We start from the raw sequence: 19501 nt of genomic DNA on the forward strand, positions 1-19501 counted from the left end.
GTGTCAGTCTGCACCGAGGTTAGGGTGTGTCCGTGGATGTCCTCAAAGGAGATGCTTCATCAGCATTTTTTTACAAGCCCATGAAAATTTCCAGATGGGAGGGGCAAAGGGAGAGATTAAGTAACATGGGGGAAAAGAAGAGCACCTGCAGATAGATATTATTTAACTCACCTGGTATACAGTAGTATGATAAAAACCTTTTCAAGAGGGAAATCAATCGACGACACAAGAAAACACACATCACGATTTGGGCATAGAGGTTTGCTGAAAATAAAATGAGCATGAATCTTGATCCCTTAAAAACACTGAATATGATTATTTTTGTGGAAGAGTATATATTACCAGGGTCTATGATATAAAAAACATTAATGTGAGTCAAGTGAACTGAAGTTGAAGTATTAGTGGGTTAAAATAATGCACACAGTGAGCGATGTGATGGGTGGTGAGTGTACTAGAGAAGCAGCTGCTGTGGTTTCCTTCTTGTGGTCGTGTGAAGCAGACTGTGAGTGTGATCAGGCAAGCACACACACCTTGTAGATCCCGTTAGGTGTCGGATGATGAGAAGCCACTCAAGCCAAAAAAAGAAATCATCACACAGAGACCATGTGACTGCAACAGCCTTTCCACGACGTCAAACTCAAGTTTATTGACCAAATCTGAAACCTTTCCTTTATTATTATTATTTTTTTTTTAAATCCTTTTCTTTTTTACAAAGTACATAAAATCCCCTGTTTGTCCGATAACAATGTATGGTTGTGGTCTGTAGTCTACGATCGTGGTTTGAGTTGCTGACACAATTACAGAGAAAATCATAAGCAGCCTCCTGGAATCAGCAATCATGCAGAAATTAATGAAACAACATACTCCAAATCCAAACAAATATATAAACAAATAGAAAAGCAAATAAAATGCACATTACCATCATTAATTTATTAATACTCTATGTCATTCATCTCGTATGGATGTGAACACGTACACAGCTAACAGGTTAGCGAGGTGTAATTCAAGTTGAGGACATTAGGGCAAAAGGGGTTAAGCTTCTATCATTCACTCGTTAAACTGGTCAAATGAAAAAAAAAGCAAAAAATGACATGCTCAGGATTGATGTACAGCGTTTTGATTCCTGCTACATCTATAAAGGCAATGTCCACCCAAGGGAAAATAAAATGTCACACCTAGCTCAAGTGCATATGGCAGAAGTGAAAAGGTACAACTTAATAATAAACCAAAAAAAAAAACAAAAAAAAACAACACTTGTTCCCACTAAGATGGTCCCCGAAAAAAAAAAAAAAAAGTAAACTGGAATAAATACAACTTGTGAACATCTCTCTCACCTCCTCTTGCAGCTAAGCTAGAATGAGAAGAACACCTTTCTTCGGAATGAGATGTGAATATCAGCAGGAGGACACAGAGAGAGGAGACCAACCGCCGGAGGCAAACACACAGCCACTGGGCCAGTTTAGCTTTTTCCAGATGTCAAAACTGCATGGCGCTCAAATGCTGTGCCGAGATAATTACTTGTTATCCAGTCTTAGGAGCTGCTCCTTACCATTAACGGTTAGAGATTTTAACTGACCGTCCTCCTCCACTTCAACCCGCTCCTGGCCGTTCTCCACAATCCTGCCAGGTAAATGAAAAAAAAAAAAAAAAAAAAAAACTATTTAGAGGTCACAACATCACTTTACCAGAAGCCTTAGCAATGGTGATGGATTTGATTTTTATGTACCGTTTTGTGGTTATTTTTCTGCCATTGACAAACTTGGTGGAGGTTGACACAGATCTGAAATTACCCATTCCTCCTCCTCCTCCTCCACCACCAAAGGACGAAGAGGAGAAGGAGGTGAATCCTCCACCGCCCATCTGTCCAAATGAGGTAAAACCTGCAAGAGCAATGCAGATTGCATTCAACAACAAAATCCAGATTTGGTGCAAGTGGTACTTAAAGTAGACTAATGCACATAAAAAATATTTTAAAAAAAACACCATAAATGAGTGGGAATGATAATTCATAAAAAGTAATTTTAATTTTCACTAAAAAAAACTTAAAATTATGATGAAAATGTGATTTTTGCTGGGGTCTGCATCAAGCAAACATGTTCTCTTACATCTGGAGAATTTGATTTGTGAGCCAGGGCATCTCATTAATGATGTTTTTTTTTTTTTTTTTGTCACATTTTACCTTTATCCAAATACTGCAGCTCCTGCCATGAGGGTATGGCACCTGGCCATTTTGCAGTTTTGATAATATCTCAATTGATTCTTCAGCCCTATATGGATCTAGAAATATATCAGCTCTTGAGTTATTGTTGGGATGTTCACACCTGAATCAAACCCTGAGAAGCTTGCGCCAAAGCCTGGGAAGCCCCCAAAACTGTGGAAGAGCGACCCCCCAGTCCTGTTTCGGCTCACGCCCCGCTGGTGACCGCGACTCCCGCCAAAGAAATCGTCAAAGGGGTCATCAGCTGTGAAGGGAAGTGGCAGTATATCAATCACTTAAATGAGAAATGTGACAAGCATTTTAACAAGTATTATAAAATTTTGTAAAAGGTTGCCAAAAATTCTCTTTTATTTCAAACCTGCTTCACAAAGCTTCAAAACTGAAGCTTTCCAAACAAAAAAAAGCTGTGGTTGATGAAGTGCTCCTGTCTGGACCATGTATGGTCAAGATTGCTCCAAAAATTACAAATATCCACTGCTAATTCTCATTCTACAAAGCCCTATGGACATGCTACTAATTGTGCATTGGTAAACTGGGTCACTCCAGCAGGATAAGGCTGGATCGCTGGCACCATTTGCCTGAAAGAAGACTCCTATCAAATCCTCTCTTAACCTTGTATGCACCAGGGAGGGACAAGAAAGCAGTGCTTGTTCCCTCTGACAGAAAGCTTAAAATACAAGTAGCCCTTGAGCGCTGTTGTAGCTGCATTAGTGTCCATCTACTTAGGGGGAGACACTAAAGCACACAGCTCAGCTCTGTAAAAAACACTGTCAGCAGCAGCAGCAGAGATCGCTGGCCAAGAGAGAGATTTCTTTAGTTATCTAATTTATTCAGTGAGATAACTAGAGGAAAAATGCAGGCATCACTCTGTAGGTGCTGGATTAACAAAATCTTACCGATAAAAGGAAAGAGCCTGCACACCCCTACACTCCACCACTACTTTAATAAGTACAAAATCTCTTTGTCAGGTCAAACCTATTAACAGAGAGCCACACCCATGTGCATAGACTATATGATAGATAGATAGATACTTTATTCATCCCGAAGGAAATTCACAGAATATATGCTATATGTATATGCGTGTGGAATAATGGTTAAAAAAATAGCTACAAAAACACTCATTCATCCACTTTTGAGATAGTTTAACATTTCCAAACAGACACCCGTTGTAGAAAGGAGCCTGCTCGTCCTCATGTAGCCTAAGCCGTTACATGTTACTTTGAGAATAAGAGGAATAACTCCTCTCAGAATGAGATGTGTCACCCGGAGGGGAGAGAGAGAGAGAGATAAAGAGAGAGGACAGAGTAGCAAATGCATGCTGTTCCTTAGAGGATAACTAAGGCTTCCTCACAGAATGACTCTGTATTTGTCTCAGCAGTGTTGCCCCCCGGTCTGCTGGCTGCTCTGAGGCAGGTGAGTGACAGATCCACCGGGCCAGCTGCTTATCTGACAGGCAGAAAAGACTAGAGGCTAGAGCAGCCATAGCATGGGTTTGTGAGACAGATCCTAACCCCCTTTCTTTTGGCTCACATCTTGGAAAATAAGGAAATCTGAGAGGGATCCTTACATACATCAAAAACACTGGTATAGTGTTAAAATAAACCTGATATATTATAACATAATAAAACATAATAAATGTTAGGGTAATGGTCAGGTTCTATTTTGACCGGAGCTGTCTTCAAGAGGTGATACTTCATGTTTCTGCAGACAGGTTTATGGTCCAGCTTTCTTTTTCTGTCACTGTTTACTAAAGGAGATTAAATAGCGACAGCTGTGCTCTAACACTTTCTCCTGTTGTCAAACACAACAGTAAAACATATCAGAGTCATGAAGGCAGTTTACAAAAACAATCTCACGCAGCGTGCCAAATCCAGGAAAAAGTAATTACAGTGTTCTGACTTTTTCTCTACAGGGTTTTCAATCATCACGTGTACGTATCCCGACTTCTCCAACAAATCCCTGACACATGCACATGCACAACGAGTCGTATCACACCACGTTTCACATGTGCTCTGACACATGCTGACACACACACACACACACACACACACACACACACACACACACACACACACACACACACACACACACACACACACGGTGCTATTACATCTGCTTTTGTTTTAATACGGAAGCTATTTTTGAAAGCATTCCAGTTGAGTGATGTAGGCGCTCATATCCGTCCTCTGTCTGCGTCTGAACTCCATATTTAGAGCTACACGGGGTGAACCACACATGCCTTCCAATCAGCCTTTCGCTGAACTCGGACAGCCTGGGCCAAGCACTAAACTATTACAATATTATACTTATTATATAAAAGGACGTTGCCACTACATCTAATAAGCAGCCACATGTCAACAGTATAACACATAAACCAGCAGCACAACATATTTCTCTTCATAGTTATTTCCCTGATCGGATTAAATACCACAAGATCAGTTTTTTTTCCCCCCCTCTGCCACAGACGCTGAGCACTTGCCTCTCTTCTGAAACAAATCCAATCAAAGTGTCACATTAAACAAAAACTCTGTACCATTTCAAGAGGTCTCAGTCCTGGGTAATGCAGTTAAGGTCAACATCCAGCAGAGATAATGAGTGTTATGCTCCATGTGACATTTAGTGGCAGATGACCTCCTGAGGTGAAGGGGGCGGGGTGTATTAAGAGATGCACATTACTGTGCTATGAGGATTACCGCCAGGCTGTATGAAAAGGTTGTTTGGGTTTTAAAGCTCCATCTTCCAAAGGGCTATACAGGGAGAGCAAGTCCTCAGGGCTCTGAAGCATATAGTGGCTAATAGGGGAACTAATTAGGAAGTTACAGTGCCGACGGTGAAGTCTGATTGGCCAAGCAGCAGGGGACTACAGGATATGCTCTTCTTTCCTCTTCTCTCTCTGAATATCATCTTTCCATTAGGGTCATACATGTGCATTTTTGAGCAGATAAAATGATGAATTGTTAAAAGTAATGGAACGCCTCTGAGCACTCCTCCTCACTCTATGGCTCTCTCCAATCCTTCTCTCTAGGACTAAAAACAATTCCCATCAGTGGCTCGCAGGGCACTGTGCTCTAAGCGCTACCATTTGGAAACAAGATGGACTTACCGAAGAAATCTGCAAATGGATCTCTGCCGCCAAAGAATTCCCTGAACACATCCTCGGGATTACGGAATGTGAAGCCAAAATGATCGCCATTGTGGAAATGGCCTCCTCCTCCTGAAAAACATCAAATAACGCTGTCACCGTGAGTCACGAAAAACAGCACGGCTGCCAAGATGTTTATATTTAATCAGAATTAAGTGCTACCATCTTAAACCATGAAGGTAGTGCAACTCTACTGGCGACTAAAGCAATGTTTTCTTAGGCCAGATACTGCTCTTCATCAATTAAAATTATGCGTCTAACAGCAGGATTCCTTCACATTATCTGTTTTAAAAAAGGCCAAATGTACCTGTGTAGGAACCCTGTAACTGGTGACTTTCAAAGCAGGTTTAAACAACTTCAAGCTCTAACGCAGTTTGTTTTAATGATGCTGAAATTTCCATTTTTCATTTTAATATTCAGTCATCCAGTCCAGTCTTCATGGCACTGACATAAAAACCCTAGTTTTTTTTGGCAAGTCTTCCACTCACCTCCTCCACCTCCTGAAAGGCCTTCTTTGCCGTATCGGTCATAAAGATCCCTCTTGTTTTCTGTAGTGAAAAAGGAGGATTTTATTAAGTTATGAAACAGGAGGGATTCAAGTAAGATTTAGAGACAGACACACTTATGAGAAAGAAAAAGATGCTTGTTTTGTTCCACTGCAGGTTATCTGTGGTGTTAGGATCACAGGAGCTACCACACTCCATAGCTATTTGCTTCACCCTACTTCCCCTCTTTCAATTTCCATGTTGATAAACTCTACCCTGTGACACAAAAAAGCAATCAAAGGCATGTCAGTGTATCACATAATTGCAACAACGCTTGCTCATTAACTTTTTCCAGGTTTCTATACCACGTCTGACAGATATATGCTCATTTAATTTGTTCAATCAATTAATTAGCTTGAATGTCTTGCATGCATCACTTCAGCTCATTTATTTTCTAATTCTGTCTACGGGCTCCAAAGCTGTGAACATTTGAAATCTGAGGAAGCTCTTGTTAAGCAGCGAAAGGGCACAGTCAGCGCTCGAGTACATTCACATTTCATCACGGGCCAAATCGATATGATCTAAGGCACCAGGCACCAGAAATGACAACCAAGTCCAGTACAAAAAAGGAGTTTGTACAAAAAGACCTATCCATACAGCCACTGTCCAATTTCCCACCTCCCCCACCCCAGACAATCCCTGCATTGTATGCTTTGAAGGCTAACAATTAATGCCTTGTTTCTTGCTACTGCTGGGAGAGTGGTACACAACTTAATTGCAACGAATAGATTAAGATGTTACAGCCCTCTGTTGTGCCCTCAAACCTACGTCTAAAATCCTTTCAACATTCTTTCACTTTCCTGACTGCCAGACAGCAGTTCTGTGCCCGATTCTACAGCGTTACTCTGGTAATTACATCCACTCAAAAGGCAGAAATGTACCGCTGATCATACGGCTTCAGCTGCTGTTTTGGATGCTTGATGCATGCTAAACTGCAACGTAAACAACGACGAGAAATCTCATTTTGTTCTTAACAAGGCAATGGACAAAAGGAAACTCTTATTTTGAGGTGCTGATAGTGAGACATGAGACAAAACTCAATCATCACACACACATTCAGCACACAGAAGCAGCAGCCAAAATGTGTTCTCTCTCTCTCTCAAAAAACACTCTCTTACCATCTGAGAGCACCTCATATGCCTCTGACAGCTCTTTGAACCTTTTCTCTGCTTCTTCCTTGTTTTCGGGGTTCTTGTCTGGATGCCACTTCAGTGCCAGTTTTCTGTACCTGAGACACAAATAGCAGACACATAAAATACACATGTGAAACAGTTATACAGAGAAGCAACTGGAAAATGGTAGGCGAGATATGCCTCAAACAAATGTCTTATTTATTAAAATAGACAAGTTCTTAATGCAGAAAGGTGAGACGTGGAAAACTACTTAGCATGTGAGTGTGTATAACAGACATTTCCCCATTGAAACATTTAGCCACATGCAAGTCTTTTTTTAGGGTGGCAACCATGACTACACCAAACACACACACAGACATCCCTGCCCCCCGATACACAGTATCCCCCTCTTCCCACACACACACACACACACACACACACACACACACAATATCCTTGTCCCCTCCAAAGCAGAAATAACAAAGACAGCCTGAACTCCATTGATGTGCAGTGTGGGCCAGCACAGCCGCTTGCGCTGCATCAGCTGTTTTGTCCCTAAGCCCAACAGCAGCACCAGCGGCAGACACACAGATGCTGTGGATGAGACTAGGGACTGAAAGTCAGCCAAAAGGCTGCACACAATCCAGGGATTGACTGAACTGACCATACGACTTTACGGTGAATAGTCTTTATGGTCCAAGTCTTTGTTGGAGTCTGTGACATTATCCGTCTGTCTAAAGGTCGAGTCAATGGCTGAAAAGTCAATAGGCCGGAGTAAGGCTAACAGCGTAGCTTGGCTGGTAATCTCTGGAAAGTGACAGCCTTTGTACTTCCAAGCCTATACAGACAATTGTAAACGCAATAACATCTATTATCATTGCAATCACTGACAAAGCTCCCTGATTATTCCATTTTCTTCTGTGTTTCTACGACTATGAAATAAAAAATAAATAAATATTGTTTCCCTGGCTGTAATTCATTCTCTGTCACAGCTTGAAACATCCATCACAGATCAGGGAGATGGGGCATGGGGGTCATGAGCTAAACAAATGAAAGATTAATGGATGCCAGTCAAGATAATATTGGGCTTTGGCAGCCAATTACTCCTGCAATTGTTATCAATGGGCTGAGCGCATAAAGATGGCAGGCTCTCAGCACTGGCCTGACAAAGATCTGTTTCAGAGTGAAACATTGTCTTTTTGTCACAGCAAGACAGTTTTTTGTGTTTAATTACTGTGAATGCTACTCTGCCAAGCACCTAACTTGTATGTGCAAGGCTCTAAACATTTGACATTTGACGTTCAAGTACTCTTATACTGTCAGATAGAATCAATCTGGGATGTTCCTGCATCAACTACTTTTCCTTCAGATTGTGATTTCCTACATCTCCCAGGATGACTTTGGAAAACCCCCAAAGAGCGAGCCTGAACTTGTTAACTTTGATTCATACAGGCGCATAAATACACTGAACTGGCCAACTAGTTTGTGAATATTAGGGTGTGTCTATGATCATAGCTATGTCCCCTACTCAAAACATAGCATGTCTTGTGACTGCACTGCATTATGGTACATTAAGGCTATTGTGAGAGGAGACCTGGTATCTCTGCCTTATCTCGGGTGGATTTCCCCCGTAAGACTGTTGAAATTAAATTCAAAATGGTGAGTCGAAACAGAAACCCTTGCTCTTTGACAGCAAATCCCCATGGTTTTCCAATACGACCCTCTACTGTAGCTGTGCTGAAAATATCTTAACATGACGTCACAGTGCGCCAGGTGCAGCATCGCTCTTATATTTCTCTTATATTTTCCATTGAGAGAAAAAAAAAAAGAGAAAGTCAACTCCAGATGCACCAAACCTTCTTAACCATCTAAATCTGCTCTTACCCAGGTGTGCTGGATGATGAATCCCACTTGTTTGTAAACTGAAGGTGTGTCTGAGCATTAGTTATGAGCACAAGGTAAAGCCCTCTAAACACTATCTAAGTGCAGCTGTTGTGCCGTGTGCAAGATACTCTGGCACGTGCCCAGGAACTGGAGACTCCACCAAAACATAACAAGGCTGTAGGAAGAGCAAGAACTTCTTCAGCTGAAATCAGAATTGAATGTGATTGTGTGGGTTGGGAGCGCTGAGCCAAGTCAAATTTCCTTTCTTGGGACACTAAAGGTTTGAACTGAGGCTCTGACACTGACAGAGATGCAGTTCCTCTGTATAAACAGTCTAAAATCATTTATGTATAACTGTTTCTAACACCTCGTGGTCTATGGGCTTTTTTTTTTTTTTTTTTGGTGCTATTTCAACAAACTGTCAAATGTCTGTATTCGAATATTCTTATTTTAATCATCAAATCCTTATAAATACTCTAAAACAAAAAAGAATCTAAATGCGATTAGGATTTGATATTCATATAGTGAATTTTTCACGGCCTTCAATTTTAAAATGTATGTTTCCAAGTGTTGGACAACTTATTTATGGACTGTGACAATGAGAAATCTTTTTCTTATCTAGGTAAGCTCTCTGTGCTCTCTGCCACTCTAACACCTAATTTTTCTCTTTCTCTTTCTCTCTCTTTCTCTTTCTCTTCCCTAAGTGAAAGAGAGAAGTAAGAAAACACTGGTGAATCCCAGAAATCAGTTGGTACAAACCACCAGTGCGTACTAGCCAGCAATCTGTGGGATTAAGAAAAAATACACCACCAAACCAACAACAAGGGAACACTAAAGAAAGGTACATCACCAAAAGCTGTTTTTTTTTTTTTTTTTTTTTTTTTTTTTTTTTTAAATGGCACTGAAATGTTTTAGGCTGTTTTCCTCAAAGTGCAAGAACCACTCATTATGAACAAAAGAATATACACGGGGTAAACAAGGAGAATAAACCCTAAGAGAAAGGAGTGCTAGAGGTGAGAAGCATCAGTTTCACCTCTGAATGAAGTTCAGCCAAACCCTAAACTAACATACTTCACATTCCACAACCTCTGGGGCGAACGCTCACCAGCCCAAAACTTTCATTTTAAAGAGGAGCCCGTTTCTGTCTCCAATACGTGAACAGACAACCTCTGAGAAAACAATGACATTCACATGACACTCATCACTTGTAAGAAACACAGCTTGTCAGGGAGGAACCGATGAGGAGGTGGGAGTAACTGGAACAGGCCTGCTTGGTGGTTGAGTGCAGCTGGTGAGAGAGTGCAGGGGATGGTGTTTGACAGCAGCAAGGTTACAGGAAGAGTGGAAACTTTCTGCATTGCAGTCCCTTTCTCTTTCCGTCCGTTTACACTCCTACAGGGGTTATAATTAACCTATTACACCCTTCTGAGTGGCCCATGTTTCTAACGACAACAGCGGGGTAAACATAGCGCAGAACACACTCAGTCCCACTTACGCTTTTTTGATGTCCGCTTGCGATGCATTCCTCTGGACTCCTAAAATCTGGTAGTATTCCACCATGGTTCTGTCGGTGTGTGTGTCTGTGGGTTTTCTCTTGTGTGAAGGTCCTCTGCGTGATCTGTGGAGAGGAATGTATGCTCTGTTAAGGCATATTAGCAGGAGAGATAAAGCCCGACAAACTGTGACTGAGTGTAGTCATGTGTAAATGGCAAGAAACCTCCCCTCCAGGCCAGAGGGGAGAACTTGAGAGAGGGGAGGGGGCGATGGCATTACACGGGGTGCCAATACCAAACAATGTAATCAACTGCACTGAAATAGAGGCGAGGGGAGGAGAACAGCTAAACTAACACTAGCCCAGCAAAATTACATAATGACTGGGTGGTCATGGCTCACCCTGAGGCTATAAGGGGGTTCTGCATATGAATTTTAGAGATACTGCTTATGCCTATATAGTACATGAAGCAGTTTTTAAAGTCAAGACCTAACGCCTCAGTTATGAAGGTTAGCCAACTCATAAACAAGACAGAACAGGTCTGATGAAAAAGAAAAAGAAAATTAAAAGGCATGGATGTCATCCTTTTGAATGCAAACTAATTCCCAAAATTCAGTGGGGTTTCAAAGATTAGAGCGGCACTGAGAGGCTAACAATGTGAAGAAAAAAAAAAAAAAAGAACATGGACTGGGGGGAAAAGGATCTCTGGGGAGCCATGTCCGAGTCCACCGCCAAAATCAACAAATACAGGATCCAGTAGTATTTATGTCAATAAAACAATTGGGAAAAGGTCTTGACTCTTATTGTATGAGGTGTGTATGATTTCCTACAAACAATGTAATATTACACTGCTGGCATTGGCATGGAAAGTGACCTAACAGCATGCACCTGGACTAATTTTGGAAACCTTGAACCTTTAACCTTTAACCAGTATTATTCTAAATGCTGTTTTATGTTTGAGTGTAACAGAAGCCATCATATCTAAACATGACATTCATACATGTAACTTTGAAGATAATATTTTGTTAGGATGCTAAACAATATACAAATTTAATCGGCTACTATTCAAAGGAGAAAATTTGTGAAAATCCTAGGTGGTTATGAATATCACTGATGCCAAGTGTAATGTAATAGTGAATGCTGTCTAATGGGGCAGTCAGGCCTATTTTTGTCAATAAATTTGCTTCGCTTGATGGAGTGAAAATGGAGCGTGACCAGATTTGGTGGCACATTAACATCACATTTACCCAGAGACACTAAGAGTATTAAGTATCTCTGATTTAATGCTACTTTTTATTAATATCAATATGATTTACAATCTACAAACTAACTGCCAAACCATAAAGCTTTTTTCTTTTTTGATTTCTGTAATCGGTAAATGCAAAGTTGAATAAAAAAGGTACTGTTGGTGGGACACCGCAAGAATTATTACCCACTCCATCTCAGATTTTCTCATGCAGTTAAACATCAGCCAACCAAGTGCAGGCAGCTTTGTCATGTGAAACTTCGGTCCAGAATTTAGTGTGAACGCGAGACACAGAACTGATACAAATAGATCTTTTGTGCCTTAAAGAGTTTTGGACAGCAGTGAATTAGGGCTAGGCGATAAAATCAATAAAACTGACGGAATACTTTGATATCAATATTGTGACGATGTTGAAGGGATAACAGCTGGTGCTTTCATAAGAGAGAGAATCATTACTAACAACGTGGATAAGATGCCAAGCAGATACAGGCAAACAGTAGAAAAGCCACAACAGTCTAATAAGGTCAGGCTGCAGGTTCCATCCTTGTACTGTGATGCAAGCTTTAAAACCAGAAAAGACAACATATATGCCATATATGCCATGCTATGTCCATTATCCAAAACCCCAGATGATACCTACCGTCATATCACAATACTAATTTAATAATACTTCAACTTGATCTGGTTCAGACCTGAAGTAAGTTATTTTTTATCAAAATTATTTTCCATCACAAGAAGATACATATTAGCTGTGGATTTTTATCAGTGCTTTGGGTTTGTGTTTGATCCAAGTCAAAACATAGGTTCACCATAGGTGTTACTGTATTCCACAGCTATTCTTTTAACACCAGCACGGCTCTGTTTCTGCCACACTTCACGCTGACATTTGTGGTCCCCAGAAATAGGGGCTAAGTGGGAGCTCGGCTTCTCTGCTCAGATGAAAGCTACAGAGATTAACAATTAATCTGTAAATTTTAGCAAGGATTTTTTCCCCTACTCAAATCAAGGGTTTAAAAAAAAAAAAAAAGCTACTTCATCCTTTGGGGTTGCAATCAAATCCCAATGAGAGATTTAACCTCTCTGTTGGGAACCTGATACAAAATTATATAGTAGCTGATTGCACTAAATATAACAGTGATCTCAATTCCACATCAAAACAATCTTACCTTGTTGGAATAAAAGTACACACCAACCTATATAATTTCCACTTCAAGAGAGAAGAAGAATGAGGAAGAGATGTTTAAAGATAATCACACCCGTGCCGTGTTTACTGTGACCTTACAAAGACAAGAATCTCCATGGTCTTAAACATAACCAACAATTAAGCAGATAAATCAACTCGAAAGTAGGTTAAACATAAGCAGAACATGATGATTCCAATCCACAAACAAGTTATTTATCACTTTCACAAAAGGCAAAGATATGAAACGTCAGCAGACAGCAATCCACATTAAAAAAAAAAAAAAAAAAAATCAAGGACAATGTCTTACAAGCTTAGAGTACATTATTAATTATCAAGGGAGTCAGTATATCTTACCTATCTTACTAAACAGGATAAACAAACAAGTTAGCAGTGCGTCCACTGGCTGTCCAGTCCTGTTTGTTTGCTATTTATAACCTGTGGCCTTTGCCGTTAGTATGTGTTTGTGTGTTAGGGGCATGCGGGGGGATTTCGAGCATGGCAGTGCCAGTGAATGACTCCTGGTTGGCCCTTGGCAGAGGCAGTAAACCCCTGGCAGCCTTGTTTGGCATATCTTCCAGATGCCAGAGTCAGGTTGTAACTCTCAATCTCGCTCAGACAGTTTTTCTCTCTCATTATTTTTTTACATCTAGCGTTCCCCCATGTTGTCCTTTCTGCGCTGTCCTTATCCAAACACAGATAATGAAGAGACAGAGCTTTTCTTTATCATGGGTTGGTTTTCCCTCTAAACCATCTCCATGTCCTGATTCATCATATTACTGAATGTATTTTCTTTTACACCCCCTACCCCCCACCCGCCCATACTAAGCCATTACTGACCCACTCACCCATCACCAGTCCCCTGCAGCAGAGTGGATTTAATGGATGCTAGTATCTGCTTGAGTTGTGTTTACTGGTGGTCCTGTGCAGTGTGTGTACGTGTGTGTGGGTGTGTGTGTGTCAGGGCACACATACAAAGATCCATGCCCGGTAAAAGCGTCACATAGTTGACCCAGAATTGCTGGATCGCTAATCTGCTCCATGTGAAATGTGTCTCAGAGTGAGCAACAAATGTGGGTCAATCAATCCCACAATGCCACAGTCCACCAGAGGCCACGGTGTAACACTAACACCATACGAAAAAGCAGCGGTCAATTATTTATGCCACTCTGTCATTTTCCATCTTCCTGAGATAAGCACTGGTAGGCAATTATTTGAAGAGCAACATCCTAAAGTACACACAACCATTAGTGGTCTAAATTCTTTATATTTACAGAACAATAAAAAAGAGGCTGGAACGGTATAGTCTGTGTATTATCAAAATCATGAGATTGTTTCGAAACAATCCCTGACCACTCCATGATGAAATAATTCCATTACTTTATTAGTGTATCAGGAATCCTACAGTGGGGGGAATCTGTTCCCACTATCTGACTGTTCAGTAACTTGCCCTGCCAGGTCCTCTTTTAGCAGGAAATTCCCAATAACATCATGGTCCGCACACGTAGCAAGCCACAAAGCTCCCATTGTATTTAAAAAAAAAAGCCCAGAGCAGATAATTCATCAGCATAAGATTGTCCAGCGTAGGAGTTGAAGAATCTCAAGATCTTATTCACCAATGAGGACAAGAATAATAGCGAGGCTGACTAATGGTTAGGCACATCAGTGGCAAGAATTTGGGCACTGAAGGAGCTGAGCTGGAAATCAAAGCTCTTGATTTTATGGATGATGCCTGTTCCGACACTCACCTGAAGCCATGAACTCTCCGCGTCAAGACCGAAAGAACAAATCTGAGGATAAAAGCAGCTGAAGTGAGGTTTCTCTGCAGGGTGACCCGCCTCATTTATCATGAGTGCAGACACTGGTGCTGAGCATCAGCTACTCCATAATGAAAGGAGCAGGATGATATGGTCCAGGCACCTCGTGAGGACGTCTCCCAGGTGCCTCCCTTTAAAAAGGTGCACTGACTGGGAAGAGACACCGGAGGAGACCTACATCCTGGAGGGTCTACATCTCCCAGCTGGCTTTGGAGTGCCTGGGGATCCCCAGGAGAAGCTGGAAGAAGTTAGTAGACAGAAAGACATCTGGGCTGCTCCGTCTGCCCTGCCGCCACTCCACTGCAAACATGACCCAGATAAGTGGAGAGAAAATGGATGGATGGAGGGTTTGTCAGCGGTTAACCTGCAACTTTCTAAGCGTCAGCTAAGGTAGTATTCAGAAGTTCAGGGGTGTCGATTTGAGAGGTGACGGCTGGCGAACAGATGTCAACAGCAAGGATCTTATCCCTGAGCTGTTTTCCCCCCCCCCAGAAGTGTTACATCAGCGGGAATCGGCAAAGGATGTTGAATCTAACCACTCCAGACAAGCTGAGCAGCATGAGACGACAACATCTGTTCAGCCTTTTTCAGTTCCGCTGCACTGATGTGCCAAATAAAAATTCTCACCGAGGAGCTGTTGATATTGTATACAAGTGCATAAATGAGACTAAATCAAGTAAAGTCAAGCTCTAGGAAGGAATAGTGTGTGTGTGTATGTGTGTGTGTGTGTGTGTGTGTGTGTACGATGGGAAGATCTGCAAAAAACATAAGCATTTTCATTGGAACAGCTGAGGAGGAAAGCCAAAGTGTAAAGAGTATTTTGAACACTGCAGACTATAAAGTAACCTATATACACAGCTGACTGAACTGATTTGAAAGGCAAATACAAATTGATTAAACAGTACAAATGGGGCCTACACTAGGCAAACAAATCTGGTTGCATGCATTTTAATAACGATCCTTTTGTAGACTGGTTTTAAATACGTTCTGGTGTTATTTGCCTGGGTTTTGCAAAAATTGTGTGTTTGTTTTCTGCAAGTACCCATGGTATAAAGATACTCAAACAATATGGTCAAATCATAGCACTTTAAAGAGCGAAACCATCCTATAACGTCGCCATACAGGTTACATTCTTTAACTTTTCCCCATATAGAAACAAAAGAACCTGGTTTATCTTAGTGATATCAAAAAACAAACAACTGCTGGCACCAGGACAAAGGGTCATAAAGGTCAACTGGAATTGTAAATGCTCATTTTGAAACTACACAGCAGTTCTCCAGTTTATTACCAATAAAGCTCTTGGTATTATCTCTTGGATCACTGATTATCCTTTTTTGTCTCTGTTTACTGTCTAAGGGAGGGTGTTGCTCCTCACAATTACAGACGGTCCAAGATTACAGAGATAACATCCTGTCTGGTTAACCGTCATTTTGCGAGCCCAATCAGCCTCATTGCAATAAATTCTGTGTTGAGGATGTTGTTACGCCCACCATGATTTAAGTGACAGAAGTGAGTTAGGGTGGATCTGTCAGTGCCCAAAAGCACTCAAACCCCACTACAAACCTGGCATTAGTGAAAGTACTGGGCAAAATCATCTCAGTACAACCTAATCCCAGGACCTGACAGCAATCAAAGCTGGCAGAGGAAGGAAGCAGATGACTACAAAACACAAAAGAATAATAAGCCTATATCTTTTCTAAAAATGATTTACAGAAACAATTAGCCAGCTTTAAACAGTACTTTGTCCAAACTTTGGTCTATAAGGGTGTGTGTGTGTGTTGAGCTAGAGCTAGAGCTAGATACTCATCATATTCCTGGGGTTTGTATAGACTGTAGTGACTCCCAGTTGTAAATCGACACATCAACATGTGTGAAACAGCTCAATTTGTGTTATATTAACCTACCATTAAGTCTTGGTGACAGTCCTGACACATTCCTCCACTGTTTTAGAGGGCAACTACCCTCTAATTACAACATGTTTTCAATTAACACAGGTATGTTGTGTTGATTCTTTTATTCAGTTTTATATCACTCGGGTTATGTATTTTGCCACCAACTTTGCTGGTAAACATTGGCCATCGCATGGCTGTAGTAAAAGTCTATCTTCCACGCCGTAGTCCACACAAAGGGAGGGAGTGCTATTTTGGCCTATTTTTGAAAAGTGAAAGCAAACCAAAATGGCCTTTGACACCATTGTTGTAATCAGAACATAATTATAATGAAATGTTTGCTTATCTATGACAGACTGCCGAGGAATCATTGATTCTCAGATAATCAGAAACTATATGACTTGAACCTGCAGACCTCTGAAGCAAACTGCAGTTTAGAAAAAAATTCACATTGATGCAGTTAAACAAACTATTTTTTCAATGTCAAGAAATTAAACTTGACGTAAGAGATACAATAAAAACCAGTCCTTGTGTTTTGATTGTAAATAATCCAATAACTTCGGTTTCAGTGAGATTCCATCCCTGAGTAATGAAACCATGAATTGGAAGGACCATACAACTACACACAGTCTACAGTAAAATAACTATGCCTACATATAGTGTGGTTTGATTGATCAGACTTTTTGTCATTCAATTACAGTCTGACTCACTCATAGCTAACATGTAATAATGTAATGTTTTGGATTGCCACATATCCTATTGCCTTACTAACATCCTTATTTTGCAAAGGAGATTTGGTCGGCTGGTCACCATCAGTAGTCGGACTGAGCAGTCAGCATCCCTTTTCTGTCAGCTAAATATACTCTCAACCTTCATCACTAATGCATATTAAATGTGTATCTTCATCTATAAATACCACAAATCAGTCTAATTCCCTTCCAATGCCTTGCAAAGTATTATGCACAGCACACAATGTATAATCCACTTAGCAATAATCCATTGGTCACTAAGCTTTATTTTTTTTTCATCTTACTTGCACAATTTGTTTTACATATTACATTGCTATTTTCCTACCTTCCATGGGGCAGTGGAGAGAAACATTGGCTTACAGTAGATACTAGAATGCAGGAGATGTTTGCTGCATGTAAATGTGAAAACAACAGGTTAAAAATTACTGATGGGCACTGCTAACAACAGGCCATATTCCTGCATAACATACAGGTGTTGCACAGGAAACCCCCACAGCTTGGTCACACTGTTAGTCCATTCCAGAGACTTCCAGAAGGATTAGCAACTAAGATTGAGGTGTTTCTGAATATGCAGGCTATAAGCTGCCTGTTGGTAATCAGTGTAAACATCTCAGCTGGTACCTTTGACGGTGTTTTTTTTTTTTTTTTTTCCCCAGTCTACTGCATGAACTGAAAACAATTTTGTATCCTCTTTCACATCTATATAAACACCTCATGTTTGCTCTGCTTCCTTATCTTTCATCACTTTTCTATTCTAATTTTATCTGCTGTATTTTATGCAACCCTGAAAGAATTCTAACAATGAGAAAAATACATAAATGAAAAAAGATTATTATTGCTATTACCTAAAATGGGGAGGAAATACGTTGGTTGTGTTTGAATCAAACTTTTCTTAACTGAGCTAAAACAAAAGCCTGGCTCCTCTGAAGTTGTGGTAGGGCTAAAGTTTATAATAGAGCAAACCTAAAGCAGTCACTTGAACTGTTTTTTTGCTCACTGCACTCGTCCTTTCAAACAAAGGGAATTAGAGCCAGGGTGAAACAGATGTACAAGCTTTAAGGCAATTATGGGAGCATATGTCCGAGCTGGGGAGTGAGAATAACGTTGTGAATTTCTTGGTGCAGCTTGTGTCACGTACTGCAGCCCGTCAGTCCGTCCACTGTGGAGGATAACCTTACCACAGATGTCCCCCATTATCACCAACAGGCTGCACCTCATCCTAATCTTTCTGCAAGTCTCTAGAACTTTCTATCAGGTTGACAGACCTGCTGTGTTTCCTTCATACGTGTTGGTCTGTTGTCAGCAGGGGCTTTGCGAGGATTTATTCTGCATTTTACTACTTTTGCTTGCAATGAAGCAGACGTCTTTTGCAGGTGGAGCTCGCACAGGCTAGCCAGCTCACAAATCTACCACCAATCTATCATGAAAAAACCATACATTTGCGATAGCTTAAAATACAAAACAAAAGCACGAATGTATTTGACGCACGAATGGTGTCAAAGATGAGACCATCTGGCGACTAAGGCAACAACCTGGTGGGCATCCAGGTTGCGACATTGCCTGGAGGACTACAGCATCCCCACATGCATGAAGGATATGCGACAGGAGACGGTGAGGACGGCTGAAACGCTCACATACTTCTGGCGAAAATACGCCATATAAACACGGATGACGCGCATTTTCTCCGCAACTAAGCAGTGCTCACCTTCACAAAGGAATTGGCCGTGTGTCCTCTCCGCTCTGGCGTTTCCAGTGGCCCCTTTTTTCGTTGTTGTTATCTCCCTTTCCGCGCGTCTCCTGAGTCCGGAACTGCTGCTGCTGGTGGCCGTGGGCTGGTGCTGTGGCTCCTGCCGTCGACCTGCCCACTTCATGAAGCTGCCTTCACGGGCTTCCGGAAATGTCACAATGCGCAGCGGCAGAGGATGTGCTACCCAAGCTGAGATGTTTGCAGACGAGCAGAGAAACCAGCCGGTATTAGACGGCAAAAGTGATGATTTTCAGTTATTATATGTTATGACTGGGCTTTTTTTTAAAGTTTTGATTTTGAACTCACTCTTAGTGTGTCCTCGTGAAGTCATAAAAGTAGCTAGTACAAATAGTAACAAACCAAGAGTTTATTTTTGTTGCTTCGAAGCAGCTACAATGTTTTGATGTTTTAAAATGTGAATTTTCTCTTCCTCACTCTGTCACTGCAGCACACTGTGTAGTTCCTCTGGGCTTCAATTCT

At 41.1% G+C, this 19501-nt stretch overlaps 1 protein-coding gene across 2 annotated transcripts; it reads right to left on the minus strand.

The window, feature by feature from the left end:
• Window positions 1-606: 606 nt before the first annotated feature.
• Window positions 607-19145, minus strand: dnajb6b (DnaJ heat shock protein family (Hsp40) member B6b). Of its 2 annotated transcripts, none has more exons than XM_030079715.1 (8): window positions 18980-19145; window positions 10397-10519; window positions 7024-7133; window positions 5848-5908; window positions 5322-5434; window positions 2322-2459; window positions 1727-1880; window positions 607-1620 (listed from the first exon to the last, which is right to left on the minus strand). In XM_030079715.1, exons 2-8 carry the CDS (start codon window positions 10459-10461, stop codon window positions 1515-1517), a joined length of 747 nt encoding a protein of 248 aa, XP_029935575.1. In that variant the 5' UTR covers window positions 10462-10519; window positions 18980-19145; the 3' UTR covers window positions 607-1514. The 2 variants fall into 2 exon arrangements, with proteins under 2 accessions (XP_029935575.1, XP_029935574.1); XM_030079714.1 differs by having other exon boundaries at window positions 2322-2462; window positions 5322-5432; window positions 5849-5908; window positions 18980-19141.
• Window positions 19146-19501: the final 356 nt, after the last annotated feature.

This window comes from Myripristis murdjan, chromosome 20 (genome assembly GCF_902150065.1).
Source record: "Myripristis murdjan chromosome 20, fMyrMur1.1, whole genome shotgun sequence".
Taxonomy (NCBI): Eukaryota; Metazoa; Chordata; class Actinopteri; order Holocentriformes; family Holocentridae; genus Myripristis; species Myripristis murdjan.

Excerpts from the sequence above, each read along its gene's own strand:
- dnajb6b (XM_030079715.1), bottom strand. The coding sequence starts at position 10,461 with ATGGTGGAATACTACCAGATTTTAGGAGTCCAGAGGAATGCATCGCAA. Across the intron at positions 5,909-7,023 it reads ATATGAGGTGCTCTCAGATG|AAAACAAGAGGGATCTTTAT; the intron begins GTAAGAGAGTGT and ends TTTTCACTACAG. Across the intron at positions 2,460-5,321 it reads TCCATTTGCAGATTTCTTCG|ATGACCCCTTTGACGATTTC; the intron begins GTAAGTCCATCT and ends CCTTCACAGCTG.